This window comes from Meriones unguiculatus, chromosome 3 (assembly GCF_030254825.1).
Source record: "Meriones unguiculatus strain TT.TT164.6M chromosome 3, Bangor_MerUng_6.1, whole genome shotgun sequence".
Lineage (NCBI taxonomy): Eukaryota > Metazoa > Chordata > Mammalia > Rodentia > Muridae > Meriones > Meriones unguiculatus.
The window spans coordinates 4,642,373-4,660,790 of record NC_083351.1 but is presented as its reverse complement, the minus strand read 5'-3'; the positions used below and the strand labels follow the sequence as shown (position 1 = coordinate 4,660,790).

The window sequence follows — 18,418 nt, the reverse complement described above, 5'->3', positions numbered from 1 at the left end:
GAGGGAGGAGAGGGGAGCACTGGCTGGCCTCTGAGCCTGAAGAAATGCCAAAACTGGTCAGAGATCAGAGAGGCTAGCAAATGCACCATCGCCATCACCCCAGCATAATCCCTCGAGTCCATCATCGTCCACCCTCGTTGTCTTTGCCATCCTGCCATCACAGTCGTCCTGGGTCCTAGCATCAGCACCATCATCATCCCCCACATCTCGCCAGCTATAACTATCATCTGGCATAATCATTGCTATCTCAAATCATTTCTATCACCAACATTATCACTATTCCACCTTGATGGTTAATTTTTTTTAACCACAAACTAAGACATCCAGGAAGAGGAAACCTCTACTGAGGAATTGCCATTACATTATTAGCCTGTGGGGCGTTTTCTTGATTAATAATTGATGCAGAATAGCCTAGCCTCTGCGTGGGTGGTCCTGGCTTGTATGAGAAAGCAGGCTGAGGAGGCCGTAGGAGAAAAACCAGTAAGCAGCTCCTCCATGGCTTTTGTGTCAGTCCTGGCCACCAGATTCCTGCCTCAAGTTCCTACTCTGACTTCCCTGGTTTCCTCAGTGATGGGCTGTGACCTGGGAGTTGTAAGATGAAATAATCCTTTTCTCCCTAAGTGGCTTTTGGCTATGATGATTATCACAGCAATATAAAGCAAACCAAGACACCTACCATCACCATCACTGTCATCTCTGCCAATCAACATCAGCATCCCAACACCATCCTCCATGATCACTGTTATCTCACCATCCTTTCCATACCAATCTATCCATCATCTCCAACATCATCCCCATCACCATAATCCAATACAATCACCATCACCACCATCACTATCATTCCCCATGATCTCACCAATATCTCCACCCCCATTGTCCATAACATTATCCTGACTACTACCATCATCTAGTACCATCATCACCACAACTATAACTCCCATTCCTATCATCACCTCTTCATCAGTGCCAGCAGCATCACCACAATCACCACGCAGCTCTGTCTTTCCCAATATAGTTGCCAGCTCTCACCATTATCTAGTATCACCACCACCGCTGTCATTACCATCATCACCACCATCACTATCACCTACACCATCTCCACTATCACCACCATGCAGGATCACCATCACAATAGCTATCATCTGTACTGTTATTATACCACCATCACCACCACCATCAGTCAAGCTCCATCTTCATCATCCCTACTGCTGTCACCACCATCTCCATCATCCACCTCATCACCACCACCTCCATCGTCCACCTCATCACCACCACCTCCATCATCCACCTCATCACCACCACCTCCATCATCCACCTCATCACCACCACCTCCATCATCCACCTCATCACCACCATCTCCATCATCCACCTCATCACCATCACCTCCATCATCCACCTCATCACCACCACCTCCATCATCCACCTCATCACCACCACCTCCATCATCCACCTCATCACCACCACCTCCATCATCCACCTCATCACCACCACCTCCATCATCCACCTCATCACCACCACCTCCATCGTCCACCTCATCACCACCACCTCCATCATCCACCTCATCACCACCACCTCCATCATCCACCTCATCACCACCACCTCCATCATCCACCTCATCACCACCATCTCCATCATCCACCTCATCACCACCACCTCCATCATCCACCTCATCACCACCACCTCCATCATCCACCTCATCACCACCACCTCCATCATCCACCTCATCACCACCACCTCCATCATCCACCTCATCACCACCACCTCCATCATCCACCTCATCACCACCACCTCCATCATCCACCTCATCACCACCACCTCCATCATCCACCTCATCACCACCACCTCCATCATCCACCTCATCACCACCACCTCCATCATCCACCTCATCACCACCACCTCCATCATCCACCTCATCACCACCACCTCCATCATCCACCTCATCACCACCACCTCCATCATCCACCTCATCACCACCACCTCCATCATCCACCTCATCACCACCACCTCCGTCATCCACCTCATCACCACCACCTCCATCATCCACCTCATCACTACCACCATCATCCCTATCTCACCAGCATCATGATTATCTCTATCACCGCCATTTCACCATCATTCCTATCATCAGCACACAGTCACTGCCAATTATCAGTACCTCATCCTTTTCACCATCATCCTGTCCACTATCATCACTGCCGCCATAATAATTATCAGGCCTGTCATCACCACTGTCACACCACCACTACTGTCCCAACAACCACTGTCTCCACATCATTTCTCTATCACCGCAACATCACCTTCTCAGTAACTATTACCTACATTATCCGCATCAGCATCTTGGCCACCATCATTATCTCACTACCATCGCTATTTTGTCAGTAGTGTCCCTGTCATGATTATCCATAGCATAATCTCAATTATCACATAATCACCACCACTTCAATTGTCACCCCCATGGTCGGTGCCACCATCACCATATTGTTATCACCATTACAACATCATCACCAACACTCCTAATGGTACCATCATGATGCTGTGACCACCTTCTGCGTATCCAGTACGGTGCTCAGAAAACTTCCTGTTTTTCAGGCATCCTCTCTGAGTGGTAGGTCTCAGCTAGAATGCCAGGTTCCTCTGTCAGCACAGTGGTTGAGACACAGGTTGAAAGCACCTGGCAAATCTCCGTGTGGTGATGAGTCTTCTCCTCAGACACCGTTACATGGATATATTCCCTAAGCCAAGATGCCGTATGTTGTCCCTGACTGCAGGCCACAGGGAATTCCACCAAGTACTGGTTAGACTTGGTGGTATGCAGGCCCAGGGGCTAGCTGAGGAATCCAACACATGGAGACAATTATGCCTCAAGACTAGATGCAAATCACATGACATGGGACAAAACGCCATGAAATCCCTTGGTTTTGGCATGAGCTGAGAATGGGGGCTTTTGGGAAAAGGCGGTGCACTCCCGTGGAGGAGAAAGGGCAGGAAAGCTGCAGATGGCTAAGAGATGGGGGTGACTTTAGGTTAGGGCTTCCAGGAAGTGAAACTGGGCTTTGCCTGTGGAGAGCCCCAGCTTATGACTTATGCGATGAGGTGCTTGGACCTGACTATGTGCCTTGGGGCTCCCTAAGGCAATTAGGTAGACCCAAGTCACAAGATCCACACAATTTCTGACTTAGTGGCCAGTGTGACAAAGTCCAGAAGGCAACAGGGTTACTTAAACACTTCCCAACCCTCTTCCTGAGCCCCCACTCAAAGGTTCTGTTGGTAGAAAATCTACCAATTGTTCATGGAAAACTTGCACCAGGCTGTTCTGTGATGGATGGTGTGGAACAACATGGGAGCTCCAACAGCTCCTTGAAACCCCTCTCCCCAGAGCATGAGAGCCAGCGTTCCCTGAAAGGCTGCTCAGACTACCTGACCTGGCCCCTGCTGGGGACACCTGTGACCCTCAGCTCCGCAAGGCCTGCTGGGAGCCAGCGGCTATCTGTGCTACCTAACCCTTCCCTCTAGATGGCGCACCTGCTTGGACCACACCTTCTGCAGGCTCAGCGCTTTCCACAGACGGGACTCAAGTCCCCTCTCCCCACCTGCTTTGGTCTCTCCCTAATCCCAGATGCTGGTGATCTCAGAAGGAAAGAAAGAAGAAACAGTACCAGAGTTGGAGGACCCTCTGGCAGCCAGAGCTCGCTGTACTTCCCGGCTGACGCTGCTGGGCCTGCTGCACTGTCCAGGGGCCCAGTGGTCAGCTGTCTCTCCCAGGGAATCAGCTGGGACTTTGCTGTGCTCTGAACTAAGCAATGCGTGCGGAGGGCAGGGGCCCTACGGGGGGGGGGGGGGGGCGGGGGAAGGTGTTGTAAAACTGACATTCAACTTCCCATTGCCAAAAATACATCTGAAGCCAAGCTGCTCAGGATTATAAAAGAGACCAGAGATTGAAAATGAAATACGAATGCACTCAATGTTGGAGAAACCTGACCTTCAAAACTTCCCCTCAACACATTTCCAAACAGAATACTATTTATACAGCTTAAAACAAATCATTGTGTAGCCCTGTGCGAAATCTTCATGTTCCAATTTAGGCTCTGCAGACCTTCCCAGAGCTTGGCTGTGTTGGCAAGAATCACCATCAGAGAGTGTTTGAAGAACTCTCTGAATGTATTGCTGTAGAAATTCCAAGTTTGGGTTACGCACAATCAACTTATAAATATTACATTCATGTTCCCCAGACCCGAACAGCTGAGAATTAATCTCTCAAGATTAGTAGCTAACTGTGCAGGAATCCACCGTGCACACAGAAGAACCCAACTTGCCTGACACTTGTGGGCCGCTCAGGAAGCAGCCAGAAAGGTCTGCATCATCTTGGTATTAATTTTTTATCAGAGCAGGCCACGCTCGTGTTCAGCTTATACCAAACAGCTCTCCGGGCTCCCACGCATCCTGCCTCCTGCTGGAGCACTCTCCTTGTCCTTGAGGATGGGGAAAACCTCTTCCAACCTCCACGTTGCTGCTGCTCCTGATTCTAGAAGATTCCATCCAGGCTTAAGTGGGACTGACACCTCAGGATGTTGAATGAGGAAAACATGATTCTAAGTGTCCCTGCTGAGCAAGAAAGGCCTTACTGGTGCCCTGATAAATTACTAAAACGCAGGCCAGATTTAAGGACCAAATTCAATCTCACCCTGCCTCCCAGGAGGCCAGCGCTTGAGTCTTTTGTGCTTGGATTTTGCAATTCTACAAAAGCCACACACAAGCTAATATGTTTAAACGAAGCACAAAAACGATCCGATTCTGTGCTTCTACTCAGATCTCGGGGTTCCCCTCCCCAGATTGAGGTCCCTGGGCCTCTTTGCTGAGTTGCCACCAGCCCTGAGTTCCAAAAGCCCTGAGCTGGGCTGATTAATTATGGATTTGCCAAACCTCCAAGCATTCACTAAAGTTAATCTTTTTAATGATCTTCATGTAAATCAGGCCCATCTAGGGCCTCTGCCTTATCTAACAAATAGTATCAATCGAATCAATGCAGTTATTTAGCGGGTAATGGGCTCTGAGCTGGAAACCCCAGGTCGGCAGTTTTGGGTGGTGATCGCTCTTGCTCACCTTATGTCTGCAGCCGAGACAGGGGCTGACGCTGTCCCCAGCCTACCTGCCTGTGCTGGCCTCAGCCCTGCTGGGAAGGGCATGCACAGAGCCCCCAGGGGAAGGGAGGAATGCTGTCTTCCCCAGATCAACCATCCAAGCTCTTGAGGCCTCAGCACTCTCCCTTCTCAGTCCCTGGCACCATGACGGGCACAGTGAGGATGATCAGAGTATACAGGTATAGTAATGAGAGACAGCACAGAATGACCAGTGTGAGCGGCTCCAGGCTATTCCAAATTGGGCAGATAAGAGGGAACCAGAAGTCCCACAGGGCACCTCTTCTGAGAGAGTGAGGCCTGAGTCCAAAGAGGACAGGAGGCCTCAATCCCTGTGGCCCTGTGCCCTTACCTAGGAAGTGAGGGCTGATGAGATGCTTGCCGAGTGAAGGGGACAGGGCTTGCCTTGGGCACATGTGGGATGTATAGGGGTAGATATGGCCTCTGTGAGCCCTCTCCCTGTCCTGTCCTCTAGAAGCAAGAGCCTCCCCCAACCCCTGTCTCTCTGCCTTTCACACATGGTCTCATGTAGCCCAGGCTGGCCTCTAACTCTCTAGGTGGTCAAGCGTGACCTTAAATTTCTGCTCCTTCTACCCCTGCCCCTGAGTGCTGGGATTGCAGACATGTATGACAATGCCTGGTTAGCAACCACCTGGGCTTAATGAAGGCGAGGCGAACATTCCACCAGCCGAGCTTGCAGCTCCGGCCACAAGAACATGGCTCCTTGGTCATCTAGCCCACCTTCCCCCACCAGCCTCCTTCTCATCAGTCCCTCGTCACCCAAAAACCATCACCAAGGCTGCTGCTGAGGACCCTGTTCCTGCCAGGATTCAGAGAGGGAGACAGACCTAGGCCAGAGGGTTGGTCAGTGCCCAGCGCCTGCCTCCCTCTAGCAGCTGAGCCACACCCATGCCCCGGAAGCCCGCAGCTTTTGCTTGCCTTGCCAGCATTTCTTCTAGAGCAGGCATCCTGAGCCGACCCCCCTGGCCCAGACAGACTCATATGTGGTGCGCCCCCGCCCCCGGTTGAACCCTGGGGTCCAGGAATGCCTGGGGGACATGGGTGTCATGAGCATTTCTTGTTTCCCCCGGGTCGTAAGCAGTGCGTAAACCGCAGGCACAGGTCACATCACCTGAGCCATCCTCGAGACGATTCTGGAAGCAATGGACTCTAACTACCTACGGCGGCACACCCCTTCTCCTTGTCCCCCATGCCCAGTGGGAAGGCTGCGTTCTGAGAAGATGTTTCTCGGGGACTCAAATCTTCACACTGCTGCGTGCATTTCAGAGAAGAGCCAATGCAGGCCGAGGACAGCTTTCTTATAAGTAAACACTGCACTTGGCCAGGGCCCACCTCACCTCATCAAACTGCAGGTTTAAGTGTGATACTTTTCTGGGCACTGCTTTCCGTTCTCCTGAAGTCAGCCCCTACCTTTCAGGAGCCCATGCCATGATTATTTAGCTGTCTGAGTCTCGATGTAAGGAGGAGGAAAATTTAACCCCTGAGAAAGCGGCTCCAAGGTGGTTTTGTTTTTTTAAGTGAGATTCACATTGCCCATACTAGCCTCCAACTTCCTTTGTAGCCAAAGCATACCCATTGGGCCAGTGGGCTGAGTCAGTGAGGAGATCCTCACACCACCAGGCTCAACCTGCCCTCTCTGCCTCCCTCTCTAGCTTGTTGGGGAGAAAATACGAGGGTTAAAGGAACACCCTTTCTGCTGTGCAAAATGATGTTTGCGAGAACTGCCAGAGACCAAGGAAGATCAAAGCCATTCAATTTGCAGTGCAGAGACGAGGAGGAGGCAAAGGCTTTTAATTCAGTTTCTTTTTTAAAAGTATCTATGAATGTTTACACGATAAATGCTTTCTAAATGCTTCCTGTTGATATAAGGGAGAAGAGCTGCCTGCGTGCAGATGCCTGCTTCTGAGAAGCAGCTTCCCAGGGGAGACAGAAAGGTGCCAGTGGGTGGTGACCACAGCACCGAGCTCAAGGACCACAGGGCTGAAAGGCGTGGGAACGTGTGTGTGTGTGTGTGTGTGTGTGTGTGTGTGTGTGTGTCAGGTCTCCCTCTACCAAGAGCCTACTGAACACCTCTGAGCACGCAAGAGCCCATTGCATACTCCCCGAGCACACAGAAGCCTACCCAACGCCCCCTGAACAGTCAGCATCCTACTGCACACCTCCGGAACTTGTCTCACCTCACCCCGAGCATGCAATAACCCACTGCAACCCCTGAAGCCCCAAGGCCCCACTGCGCACCCTGAGCACACAGAGAACACAGCTGCTGAACGCTGTCACATAGTACCGTTAACCGGCCTGTGACTCCTTCCGCCTTGAGGAGGGGCCACCATCGGGCAAGTCGTGAAGGATGAATGGTTCATCTGACTAGTAAAGACCCTAAGAGCGCTCAAAGCGTCTGCCCTTCCATCCGAGCTCACACCCGGCCTTGCGTCACTTCCTTCTACCTGACACACTAATGACTGAGTGCATGCATGAATGCATGTAGAGTACATACAGAATCCTGGAGGCACCCTACACCTGGCTCTATCACAGGTCATTCACAGTGGCCCTCGGAGACAGGAGAAGTAGCCTTGCTGATGAGGAAACTGAGGCAGACTAAGCATTTTGGTGACTGGAAGATTTTTCTTTTTATTCATTGACAAAAGCTATTGTGAGTAAAGCTGAGCAGGTGGCCCATCTCACTGAAATAAAACAGCGGGTGCAAAATGAGTCAGAGTTCCTGGTGGGATCATTTTCATCTTTGAGCTGTACTCCCAGGTGATTATCCACAGAGCGCGCCCACCCAGGAGAGCCTGGGTGCATGCAGCCGGCACGCCCATGTTCTCATTCTAAGCCACCCAGGCAACCGCAGCTGGGGCTGAGGGCTGCCTCGCCCTGGCTTTCTCTCCAAGCCCTACGTAAGGCCCTTTCTTCATGGGCCAGCTCTGTAGTTATTGTCCCAGAGGCTTTCAACCCCTGAAATACGCATGTCCTCAGATCCATTCTGAGGAGGGTGATGGAGCGATGTGTGGGAGATGGCTGTGGTTCCAGACATGAATACATCCAAAGTTTACACAAGGCCCGGCACATGCAGCCAGATCCTGAAGGCAAGGGGAAGCCTGTCCTCAGGTGGGTGGTTTGTGGACACAGGTGGCAGTGAGCAGGGCCAAGCCCCCTTCTGACCATTTCCTAGCAACCAGTCCTCACAGTGGCCAAGAGGGGGTGCTGAAGGCAGAACTGAACTCATCACTCTAGTTCTCAGATGGGGAAACTGAGGCTCTGGGCATATTGGGCCAATGTGGGGTAGTCCAGGCTTTGGAGAATGGGGTAGCACGGGAGCCTGGAATTAGACAGGCAGCATTGCCAGCCTGGTCCAAGTGGTTGGGGCTGCCTGGGCTTGATCTTAGCCCATCTGACCCAACCCCTTCCTTACCTGGAAAAGCAGGGTACCTCTGATCACACTTTAAAAAAATGTCTATCATTTTTCTCTGTATATGTACATGTGTCCATGTGTGTGTGTGTATGTGTGTGTGTGTGTGTGTGTGTATGTCTCTGTGTGTGTGTGTGTGTGCATGCATACATGGGTGTCTGTTTGTAGCCTGTTTAAAAGGTATGTTTACACACCGCCCCCTCTCTGCTAGGCTGTGATGGAAGAGAGGGAAGGGCCTGGGAGGGGCCTACAGAGGTTCTGGGACATCAGACTTGTTTTCTCTGTGGCCACATCCAAAAGCTGCCACCTTAGCAACTCATTCCTTCGCCCTTCACTCATGTTTACTGAGTCTGATCCCAGCCACGATTCTCCTGGATCTGGCCCAACCTTATGGTGTCTCACGGCTGGCTGCTGTTAAGGGTGGCTGGGTCCTCCCAATCGCCACAGAAGGAAAGCATCCCCTTCCAGGAGGGTTGCATTTGTCATCTAATTTAATCAATTGAATGTAATGGTAGTTCTGTACAGACCAGAGATTTTCATGAAGTCAGAGGACTGCTTCCATGGATGGTGGATGGCGGCCACTCGGCGTGGCCGTGTGTCTGAGCCAGGCAGAGGGCTCCAGTGGGCCTCCTGAACAAAGGCACTGGGGGGCAGGCTGGGCCACACCAACTCACTGTGTTCAAGGGGTTTACCCAGTTTCTGTGCTGTGATGCTGATGTACAGAGCGTGCGACAGCTTTGAAATGAGTGACCAGAACAACTGCCCCAGCCACTGCCATGAACCCTTCCTGATACCAGCAGAGTGTGTGGTCTGTTCTGCATCAGCTGCTGTCTCCTCATCCCAGGGAACAGGCGACTGCCCGGGAACCAGGCTGACGGTGGTGAACATCGGGTGCCTCACGGAATCTGCTCACCTCAACCAACAGATACTAAAAAGTGTGCACACCTGTGTGGACACACACCTGCTCTGCACGCTGGAGACTCACAAGTCTCCAGGGATCTCAGGAGAGTGTCCTTCAGGTGTAGCCTGTGGCACAACTAGCAGAGCATGTCAGGTCCCCATGGCACCTGCATTTTGATGGCATGAGGGGTGTGCAGCCTTTGAGCTACGTGTGCACAGTGGCCATGTTGGGCACAGAGCATCACTGTGCGGTCCACACTCAGGGACTCTCCAGTCAGAGCACACTGTGAGCTGTGATGGACATCCTCTGCAGTCCAGGCACTGCCTATGAATATTCATCAGGGTCTTCTTGAAGATGTGCTGAGTCAGGAATTGTGAGCCAGGCAGCTTACCCATGATGCCATGCGGCAGGCTCCGAGGACCACTCTGAGCCCTGCGCAGGCTCCTGACCACAGTTAGGGTTCTGGCCATCTGGATGCTCAAGCCAAGTAACTGCAGCAGCCTTGACGCTCACTCAGCAGCCACGGGAAGGGGCCTGCCACAGGCCCCAGACCGAATGCCCTCAGGTCTCCACCCCCCTCTCCCACACACTTTCCCTGGCTGTGGCTCTCCCTGCCCTGCTGACCACTTCCTGACTGCCTTAGGGCTAGCAGCTCCCAGCCTCCCGCTCTGGGTTCTGCCTACAGTAGCTCCCAAGGTCAGCTCCTCCAGGAGCCACAGCTGGGACACTGTTTGAGGATATTTCCAGAGAGCTTCTCTGAGGAGACCCACTCTGACCCTGGGTGGCAGTCGGTGGCAGCACACCAACCACCCGGCCCCAGGAAGAGTGAAAAGGGAGCTGAGAGCACCAGCCCGCCCTCCCATCCTCCTGACTGCTGCCTCGGTGGGACCAGCTGCCTAGCTCCTGCCGCCATGCCCTCCCTGACACAGTGGACGCTACTTCCTAGAACTGTGAGCCGATAAAACCATTTGTCCCTAAGTCACTTTTGTCGGGTATTCTGTTAGCATCTACGCCCAGGTTAAGCCAGCTTCCACGCAACCTTAGTACTTTTCTTCAAGGAGGAGTGACTATGAGGTCAAGGCCCTGTTCTCTGAACCCCCGAGCTCCCAGTCAGCATTCCTTGAAGGCTCTTTGTCCAAGGCAGGTCTGAGTGCCAACAGATCTGTGACAGTGGGTCCTACATGCTCTGTGGCTTACCTGGCCTGTGCCCCTCAGACAGGTCCAGACGTTAGGCCAACAGAGAAGTTCCTTGAGCTCAGAACACATTCAACAATTTATCTGAGAGGAAAAGAACCATTCTGGGCAATTCCTTTCAAGGGAACCCTGGGGTGTGTGTGTGTGGAGGCGTTGCTGTTTCCACTTAAAGATCTATCTATCTATCTATCTATCTATCTATCTATCTATCTATCTATCTATCACAAAAGCTGAGTAGAGGGCTGGTGGGATGGCTTAGTGGGTAATGGTTCTTGCCATCAAGGCTGACAGCATGAGTTTGGTCCCTAGAACCCACAAGGTAGAAAGAGAGACCTGACATTTCCAAGTTGTCCTTTGACCTCCACATGCATGTCACAACATGAACATGTCTGTATAATACATGCATACATACATATATACATACATATGGACACATGTGAAAACCAAAAGGCTGAGCATCAGGTGTCAGAACTCTTCTGTCTTGGACAAAATACTTAGCTTCTGTCAGAACGTGTTTGCAACCTTGAGCAGGAACTGAGGGCACAAAGCCGGTTTCTCTCTGGGATGGTCATTTCTCTCCGGGATGATCATTTCTCTCTGGGATGGCCATTTCTCTGAACCACAGGTCAGTGGGATGGCAGCCTGCTGTCACACATGCCCAGCACAATGCCTGGCTAGGGTCTGCATTGATGACAACGGCCAGTGTGCTGTAGGAAGCCCGTGAGGCCTGTGAGGGATGCTGCAGCAGGTACAGGCCCCATCCCCAGCTTCCCCTGAGGGACAGTCGGACAGGGACATCCCTTCCCACAGCAGAGTCCCTTACCTGGCCATGGGCTTAGGGGTGGGTTTTAAATGGCCTGGAGGGCCCTTCCCACCTCAAGGGGGTGGCCAGGCCATCTCTAGCTCCCACAGGCTGGAAGTGGCTGCTGCACTCAGGGAGGCTGTGGAGCAGGCTTTCCAGCCGCTCTGCTCTCTTCCCAGCATCTTCCTGTAAGACGGACTCTGGCCACCAGGCTCCAGCGGCTGCCACAGCCTGGGTCCCGATGGCATCTATACCCGTTCACCACAGCCAAGGAGCTCCCGCTCTGCGTTCAGCTGACGGGGAGTGTGCCCCCTGAGCGTGGAGACAGGAGCCACTTGCCCAAGATCCCCTCCGGAAGGCTCTGCTCAGCCAGTCTGTGTTCAGCTAATCAAATAGAGTTCAGCGCCCACGTGGGCCTATCTCACAATTACCTGCCCTGCTGGGTGGGGCACGTGACTGAAGTGTCACCCGAGCCCAGAGGACAGCTGGCTGGGGACCAAGACGCAGAACTGACAAGGCCTCAGCCTGCCCCTTCTGTCAGGGAGACATGTACAGCAACAGAGCCTACACAGATAACTCCAAGGTACGTGTGCAGAATTCCAAACAGTTGCTTGCGGGTGTGTGTATGCATGTTCTGTATATGTGCATAGTGTGTCCATGTGTGATGTGTGTGTACAGTCTCTGTGTGTGCGTAGTATGTGTATATATATATATATATATATGGTGTGTATGGGGGTGTGATGTGTGTGGTGTGGATTCTTTGTGTGTCTGCTTTATCTGTGTGTATCTGTATCTTTGGTATGTGTGTGTATGTAGGTATGTGGACTTGGGTATGTATGTGACATGTATGTGTGTGTACATGGTATGCATTTGTGTAGTATCTGTGTGTGGTATATATCTGTGTGGTGTGTATGTGTTTAGTACAGTGTGTGAGTGCATGTGGTCTTTGTATGTATGGCATGTTTGTATGAATATACATGTATGTTGTGTGTATGTCTTTAGTGTGTATGTAAGTGCATGATGTTTATGTGCTTTGGACTTGTGTGTGGTATATATGGGTATAGTGTGTGTGGTACGGATATGTATAATGTGCACATGTGTGTCATGTGTGTAGTGTGCATATGCATAGTGTGTTCACACATGTGTGTACATATATGGCAGATGTGTACATAGTGTGTATGCAGATCTGATGCATACATTAGTGTGTGTGAGCAGCACATGTGTGGCATGCATATGCATAGTATGTGTGATGTGTGTGTAGTACGCGTGTGCACAGCATTCATACTCTGTGAATGTGTGCAAGTGTGTGTGTGCATACTTGACACTTTACCATGAGAGAGACAAAGCCAATGCCAGGCTAGTGTGGAGGCGTGCCCCAGGGGCACCCTCTAAAAGTCTGCACCTCTCGGCTGGGCACTCGCCCTCGGCAGCCTCTGTTTCTGACATCTCAGCATGGCTCGGGAGTTCCCTGCACTGTGGGAACCTCGCCCTGATGCAGCCTTCCCTCCCTGCCACAGTCTGGACTTGGGAGCCCTGGTGCTGATGTTAGGAGTGTGGAGCCATGACCACTGGGCTTGCGCACTCCTCTCCTGCCACCTGAGGACTTGGTGGGGCCCTTCCCACCCCCTGAGCCTCCAGAGACTGAAGGAGGTTTACATCTGTGGGGGAGCCGGCACTTGAGGCCAGAGAGCTTCGGAACCCCAGCGTTGCCAGCAGTGGGCGCCCGTGTTCCCGTAGTCTCACCTCTGTCCGGTGCTTGGCCAGCCTGTCCAGAACCTGGGCACTCTCCGTGGTACTCTCACTGCTTACCATAGCAGTAAAAGCTTCTGAGGGCCTCTCCTCCCCTCAGGCAGCTGTGTGCAGAGCAGGAGCCCTGCCTGTGCCTCAGCTGCTGGGACCCAGCTGCCCATTCTCTCAACTGAGGCAGGCTGGCCACGCTCCAGGGCACTGGTCTGGCCTCGAACTCAGCCACAGGAGTCGCGTGGTGCCACCCTCATTTACAGGTCAGCACATGGAGGGGCTTGGACACATCCGAGGCCAGAGCTTGCTGATATGTGACCTGAGGCTTCAAGGGTCACCCACGTTCCCATCAGAAAACGCCATCTCAGATGCAGTCTGAGAGGAGTATCTCCCAGTGACCTGCAGGGGGCAGCAATGAGCGGCCACCCTCCAGCCCTCACGTCACCACACAAACACGGGGCCTGAGGTAAAGGACTCAATGTCACTCATCTTAGAGATATTTTCATTTCAGCTCAACTGTGAAAGTAATGGACAATGCACCCTTACACCCGGAAGACCTTTATTTTGCCTGGTAGTTAACTGGAGACTTCACACCGCCTACCAGTTCTATTAGAGGCCTGGAAGTGCTTATATCAGTTTCCTTGTTTTGCAAAGACTTTCTCAAAACACGTTTGTAAGAAGTTTTCTCATTGGCCCACAGGAAAGGGCCCAGCTGGACTTCTTGCTGGGGACCCTCAGCCAGGCTTTGGACGTGACGCTGAGCTTGCGGCCCATGCTGAAGAGGAAGCCAAGAAGCCGGTGGCTGGGAGGTCCTCACCTGAAGGACAGTAGAGAGAAGGCCACCTGGGGCGGGAGCATCTCTCTTCAGCCCTGTGGGCGTGGAGGCAGCAAAGGCTGGAGCTGGAGATGCTGCAGAGAGGGAATGTGTGCTGTGGGTGCTCATTGTCTCATGGCTGCCAGAGAGCCACCACAGCGAAGGGACACCAAAAGCCAGTGTGCACCTGTGTGCTCGGCTCTGTAAGGAGGCTGTGGGAGTGGGCTCTCGCAGATGGCACAAAAAGAGCAGACCTCTACTGGGACTAGTAGGGCAAAGGGCATCTCAGAGAATGGGGGTGGGGAGTGGCCAGGGTGGGTCCCGAATTTTTTTTTTTTTTTTAAATCCTGAGGCTGGTGAGATGGCTCAGTGGGTAAAAACACTTGCCATTCAAACATGAGGACCTGAGTTCAAATCCCCAGCATCTATACAAAAAATGAATATAACTTAAGTGTCTGTAATCCCAGCACCCGCACAGGGAGATAGGAGATGGGCACAGCAGACTTCCTGTACACGAGTGAGTTAGCCACCCTGATGTACACAGCAAATAACAGAAGCGACACTTATCTCTCAAAGGTGGAAGGCAAGGACTGAACCCCCGGGTAGTCCTCTGACCCCTACACGCGCACGTGAATACACAGAAGATTTTTTCGAAATTGTGCTAGCAGCACGGAACGATAGGAATACATTGGCTAGGGGCGGTGTGGGCCAGAGCCATAGTGAAGGCAGCTGAAACAGTGCTGTGCAGGGGTGAGGGAGAATGTCAGGTGAGCCGCGAGGAGCAACGGAAAACGATGAGTGCGTCTGCTCTCCGCCCGCATGAGCCCGTTTCTGGAATGCGTCCCATATCTGCACTTGCACAAGCAGAAAGTGCTGTGTGCACGGACACACTGAACATTACAGTGCTTCCTGTGGAAAACAACAACAGGAGTGACTGGTGGCCGCGTGGCTTTGGAAAAAGTGAAATCAGAAAAGGCAGCAAAAAAGTTCCCCGCAACAGCAGCGGACACTCTCTGGAGTAGCTCGTTAAACACCAAAAAATGTGACATAGTTCTGAACAAACGGATGGGGAGTGTGCGGAGGCGAACGCTGCCTGCATCTGTGCAGAGAAACGCTGAACACTGTAAGGAAATGAACGTGAGGAGCCAGCGCATGCCTTTCATTTTAGTATCATTTTGATTGTGGACTGCATGAGCACATTAACACAGGCAGAATAACGGCCGTTCAGCAATGTACACGCACACCTCTCCGGAAGCCACACGACACGATGCCATTCAGGGCAGGAGGGACTGAGCCGCTGTGCTGGAGCTGAGGCTCTGAGCCAGGTTTCGCAGTGGGCACTGCTGTGGCTGGCAGCACTGGGCTGTGGTCAGAGGGGCGTGTGGCTGAGAAGGATGGGAAAAGGGCACAGCTGCAGCTTTGAATGTCGGGGGAGGGTCGTGTGCAAAGAGATGCCTCGGAGCTGGAGACTGGAGGGAAATGGCTTTTTCCGGGAGTCCCCAGCAGGAGAACCTTATTGTTAGGAGACAAAGCTCCGGGAGTCTGCGAGGGGGTTTGAGACTGGGCTAGTGGAGAGGAGACGGGGTACTGGGAACATGGCAGGCCATCCCCTGGGCTGGCAGGAGGGCCAGCTGGGTCCTGTGGCGACCATCTCGGGCTGAGCTGGACCACGAACGACTCTAGCCTCAGGCAGCACAGCATCTGCAGTTGGCAGTTCCGCCTAAGTACCTTCACACCCCCAAATTCTTCTGTCCCTTGGCTCCTACACTCCTTCAAAGCCCAGAGTCACCTCCCTTAGGAAGCCTCACCTGGTTTCCCTCTGTGCTCACTGCCTGCTTCTAGAGCCATCTTCTATCCACAGTGATACTGTTGCTTTTCTGTCTTCTTCCTCACTGACATGTGAGCTTCTTGGGAGTTATTTTCCCCAGATTCTTAGCTAAGTGCCTGCATACAATATCTGTTCATTCATTCATTCATTCATTCATTCATCCTTTCACTCATCAAGTACTCTCAGCACACTTTTGTGCCAGGGGTTTTCATAAGTGAAAGAATAAAGCACAGAGCATGATGTCAGTTCTAGAAAATGCTTTGAGAGTATTTCCTACCAGTGGACTCTGAGCACACTTCACTCTGAGGTTCCTGCAATGTGTTTTGCCCTTTGAGTCTCTTCTGGGTATGACTCAATGCTTGTGTCCCCAACTCTCCACCAGTGTCGATCAACCCCTCTTCATACCTAAGTCCACTCAACTGGTCTGATGTGTGCTCCCTGTAACCAGACCGACTGCAAACCTGAGGCCTGGAGGGGAGGGACAGCCTGAGAGCTGGATCGAGCCTCTGCCTGGCTGGACACTGGCTCTGTCCTCCAGAGGCATCTGCTGGGCTCCGTGTCTGCACACCAGTAAATCAGAGTCCCTTGTTCCCTCTCAGGGCTAGGTGAACAAGCCAAGCCTGGGTCTGAGGAGACACTGTGGGAGGGCGGAGGGAGGCAGCCTGTGGGCAAATGCCTCGTGACTCACCTGCCCACCCACCTGCACCTGCTTCTCCCAAAAGTGACTCATGACAGCGCCTGGGTCGGAAAACGCCAGCTCCCCACCTCAGGCTCCAGCTACTCCTGCAGGGAGCCGGGGCCTGCGCCGCCTTCATCACCAGCTCCAGCACTCCTGGAGGGATAAGGGAGCAGGTGACTCAGTTCTCATCTCAGAGAGGAAAACTACAGAGCTGGTGATTCACTCCTTCAAGGTGACTCAGAGTCTGTCTGGGACTGTAGCCCAGTGACCTAGTTCCCAGACCTCACTCTTGAGACCAAGGACACAGTTCTGGGGTGAGGAGGAAGGTGGCGGGCAGCAGGAATGTGGTGCCCAGAACTCAGGTCCTTACACACCGCAAAAGCAAGAGCATCAACGTGCACCACGCATGCGCGTGTCTCCCCGTAGCCTTACGGTCTAGAAAGAACGCTCGGATGCAGTCAAGCAAGATCCAGGCAAGATCTGTGCTCTGTAAACTACAAAGTACTGATGAAAGAAATCAAAGACCAAGAAAGAGACGGGCCCCATGCTGATTTGTCAAAGCCTGGGTAGCCGCGAGCTATCAGCACCCATGGGCACCCCACCCCCAGCTCAACCAGTCAATAGAGGTGATGCAGATCCAAGCAGAGACCCAGCAGGACGCGTTTTCTGTAGAAACCAGCAGATGAGTTTTTAAATTTACACAGAAAGGCAAAGGAGGGAGAACGGCCAAAACGATTAGGAGAAAGAACGAAGCTGGAAGACACACCCTACCTGGCTTTCTGACTCAGAGCTAAAGCCACGGTAATCAAGACAGGGCGCACCTGGCAAAGAGACAGACCCCAGAAGAGAGTCCTGAAAGAGAACCTCGACCATCCGGTCGACGGATTTCCAATGAGCGTGCCAGGGCAGCTCTGTGGCCAGAGGACAGTCACTTCAATAGGTGTGCTCGAAGAATTGGATATCCATGTTAAGAAAACAACAACAAAAAAAACCCAACCCCCAGTCAATACCATACACCATAAGCAAATAAGAATGTCAGACGAGTCACAGAAGATTTAAAACTGCACTAGCAAAAAAAACTACATAGAACTTTTGTGCTCTGGGTGAAGCAAACCTGGCTTAGATATTGGTGTTAGTAAATGCACCAAAACAAGAAAAGTTCTCCAAACCACCACTACCACCAAGTAAACCCCGAGAGACTTGACCTTATTGAACTTAAGATCGCCCGTCCTTTGAGATGAGCTTGTGTGTTGGTGGCAAGCCAGGGACTGGGAGGGCACAGGTGCAAGTTGCCTCCAGAGCAAAGGGGTCGTGGCTGCGCTGCCCCAAGCACTGACCCTTGGTTGGGAAGGTGCCTGGTCGATGTCTGAGAGTTAGGGTCCCCAGAACTCACTTAAAATATGTGGGTGTGATGTCGGCCACCGTGATCCTGGTGCTGGGAAGGCAGAGATAGGTGGGTCCCGGGGGCCCACTGGTCAGGTAGCTCAGCCCCCGGTGAGCTCCAGGTTCACCGTAAAATCCTGTCTCAAAAAATCATGTAGCGACCTCCTGGAAGACAGCCGAGGGGTTGAAGAACTTGCTGTGGGACCAGCCAGTGGGAGGACCAGAACTCACTCGGTGTAAACAGTGGGTGGGCTGGAGGCCGGCTTGTAACTCCAGCACACAGAAGACAGGGGCTGGCAGAGCAAACTGACACCTGTACTAGCCATATGTGTGAGCTCTGGGTCAACAGGGACCTTGTGTCAATAAGCAAGATAGAGAGCAAGCAAGGAAGTCTCCTGGGCTCGGCTTCATCCTTCCGTGTACAACGGCACACACTTGTGCCCACACACGTGCACTCACACTATGTACATGTGAAGAGGGAAAAGATAAAGTGAAGTTCTATTGAGGAGAAC

At 52.4% G+C, this 18,418-nt stretch overlaps 1 protein-coding gene across 18 annotated transcripts in view; it reads right to left on the bottom strand.

Annotated features, from left to right (window-relative positions):
• The window catches only part of Camta1 (calmodulin binding transcription activator 1), a 792,350-nt gene that overhangs the window by 260,865 nt on the left and 513,067 nt on the right, over positions 1-18,418 (bottom strand). The window contains exon 6 of one of the 18 annotated variants that reach the window (XM_060379017.1): positions 13,986-14,111. The exons of 16 other annotated variants lie outside the window; for them this stretch is intronic. In XM_060379017.1, the coding sequence (XP_060235000.1) occupies positions 14,067-14,111 (45 nt within the window). In that variant the 3' untranslated portion in view covers positions 13,986-14,066. Of the gene's footprint in view, positions 1-13,985; positions 14,112-18,418 lie in introns of those variants that run through there. One more of the 18 variants, XR_009590435.1, reaches the window with a different exon arrangement.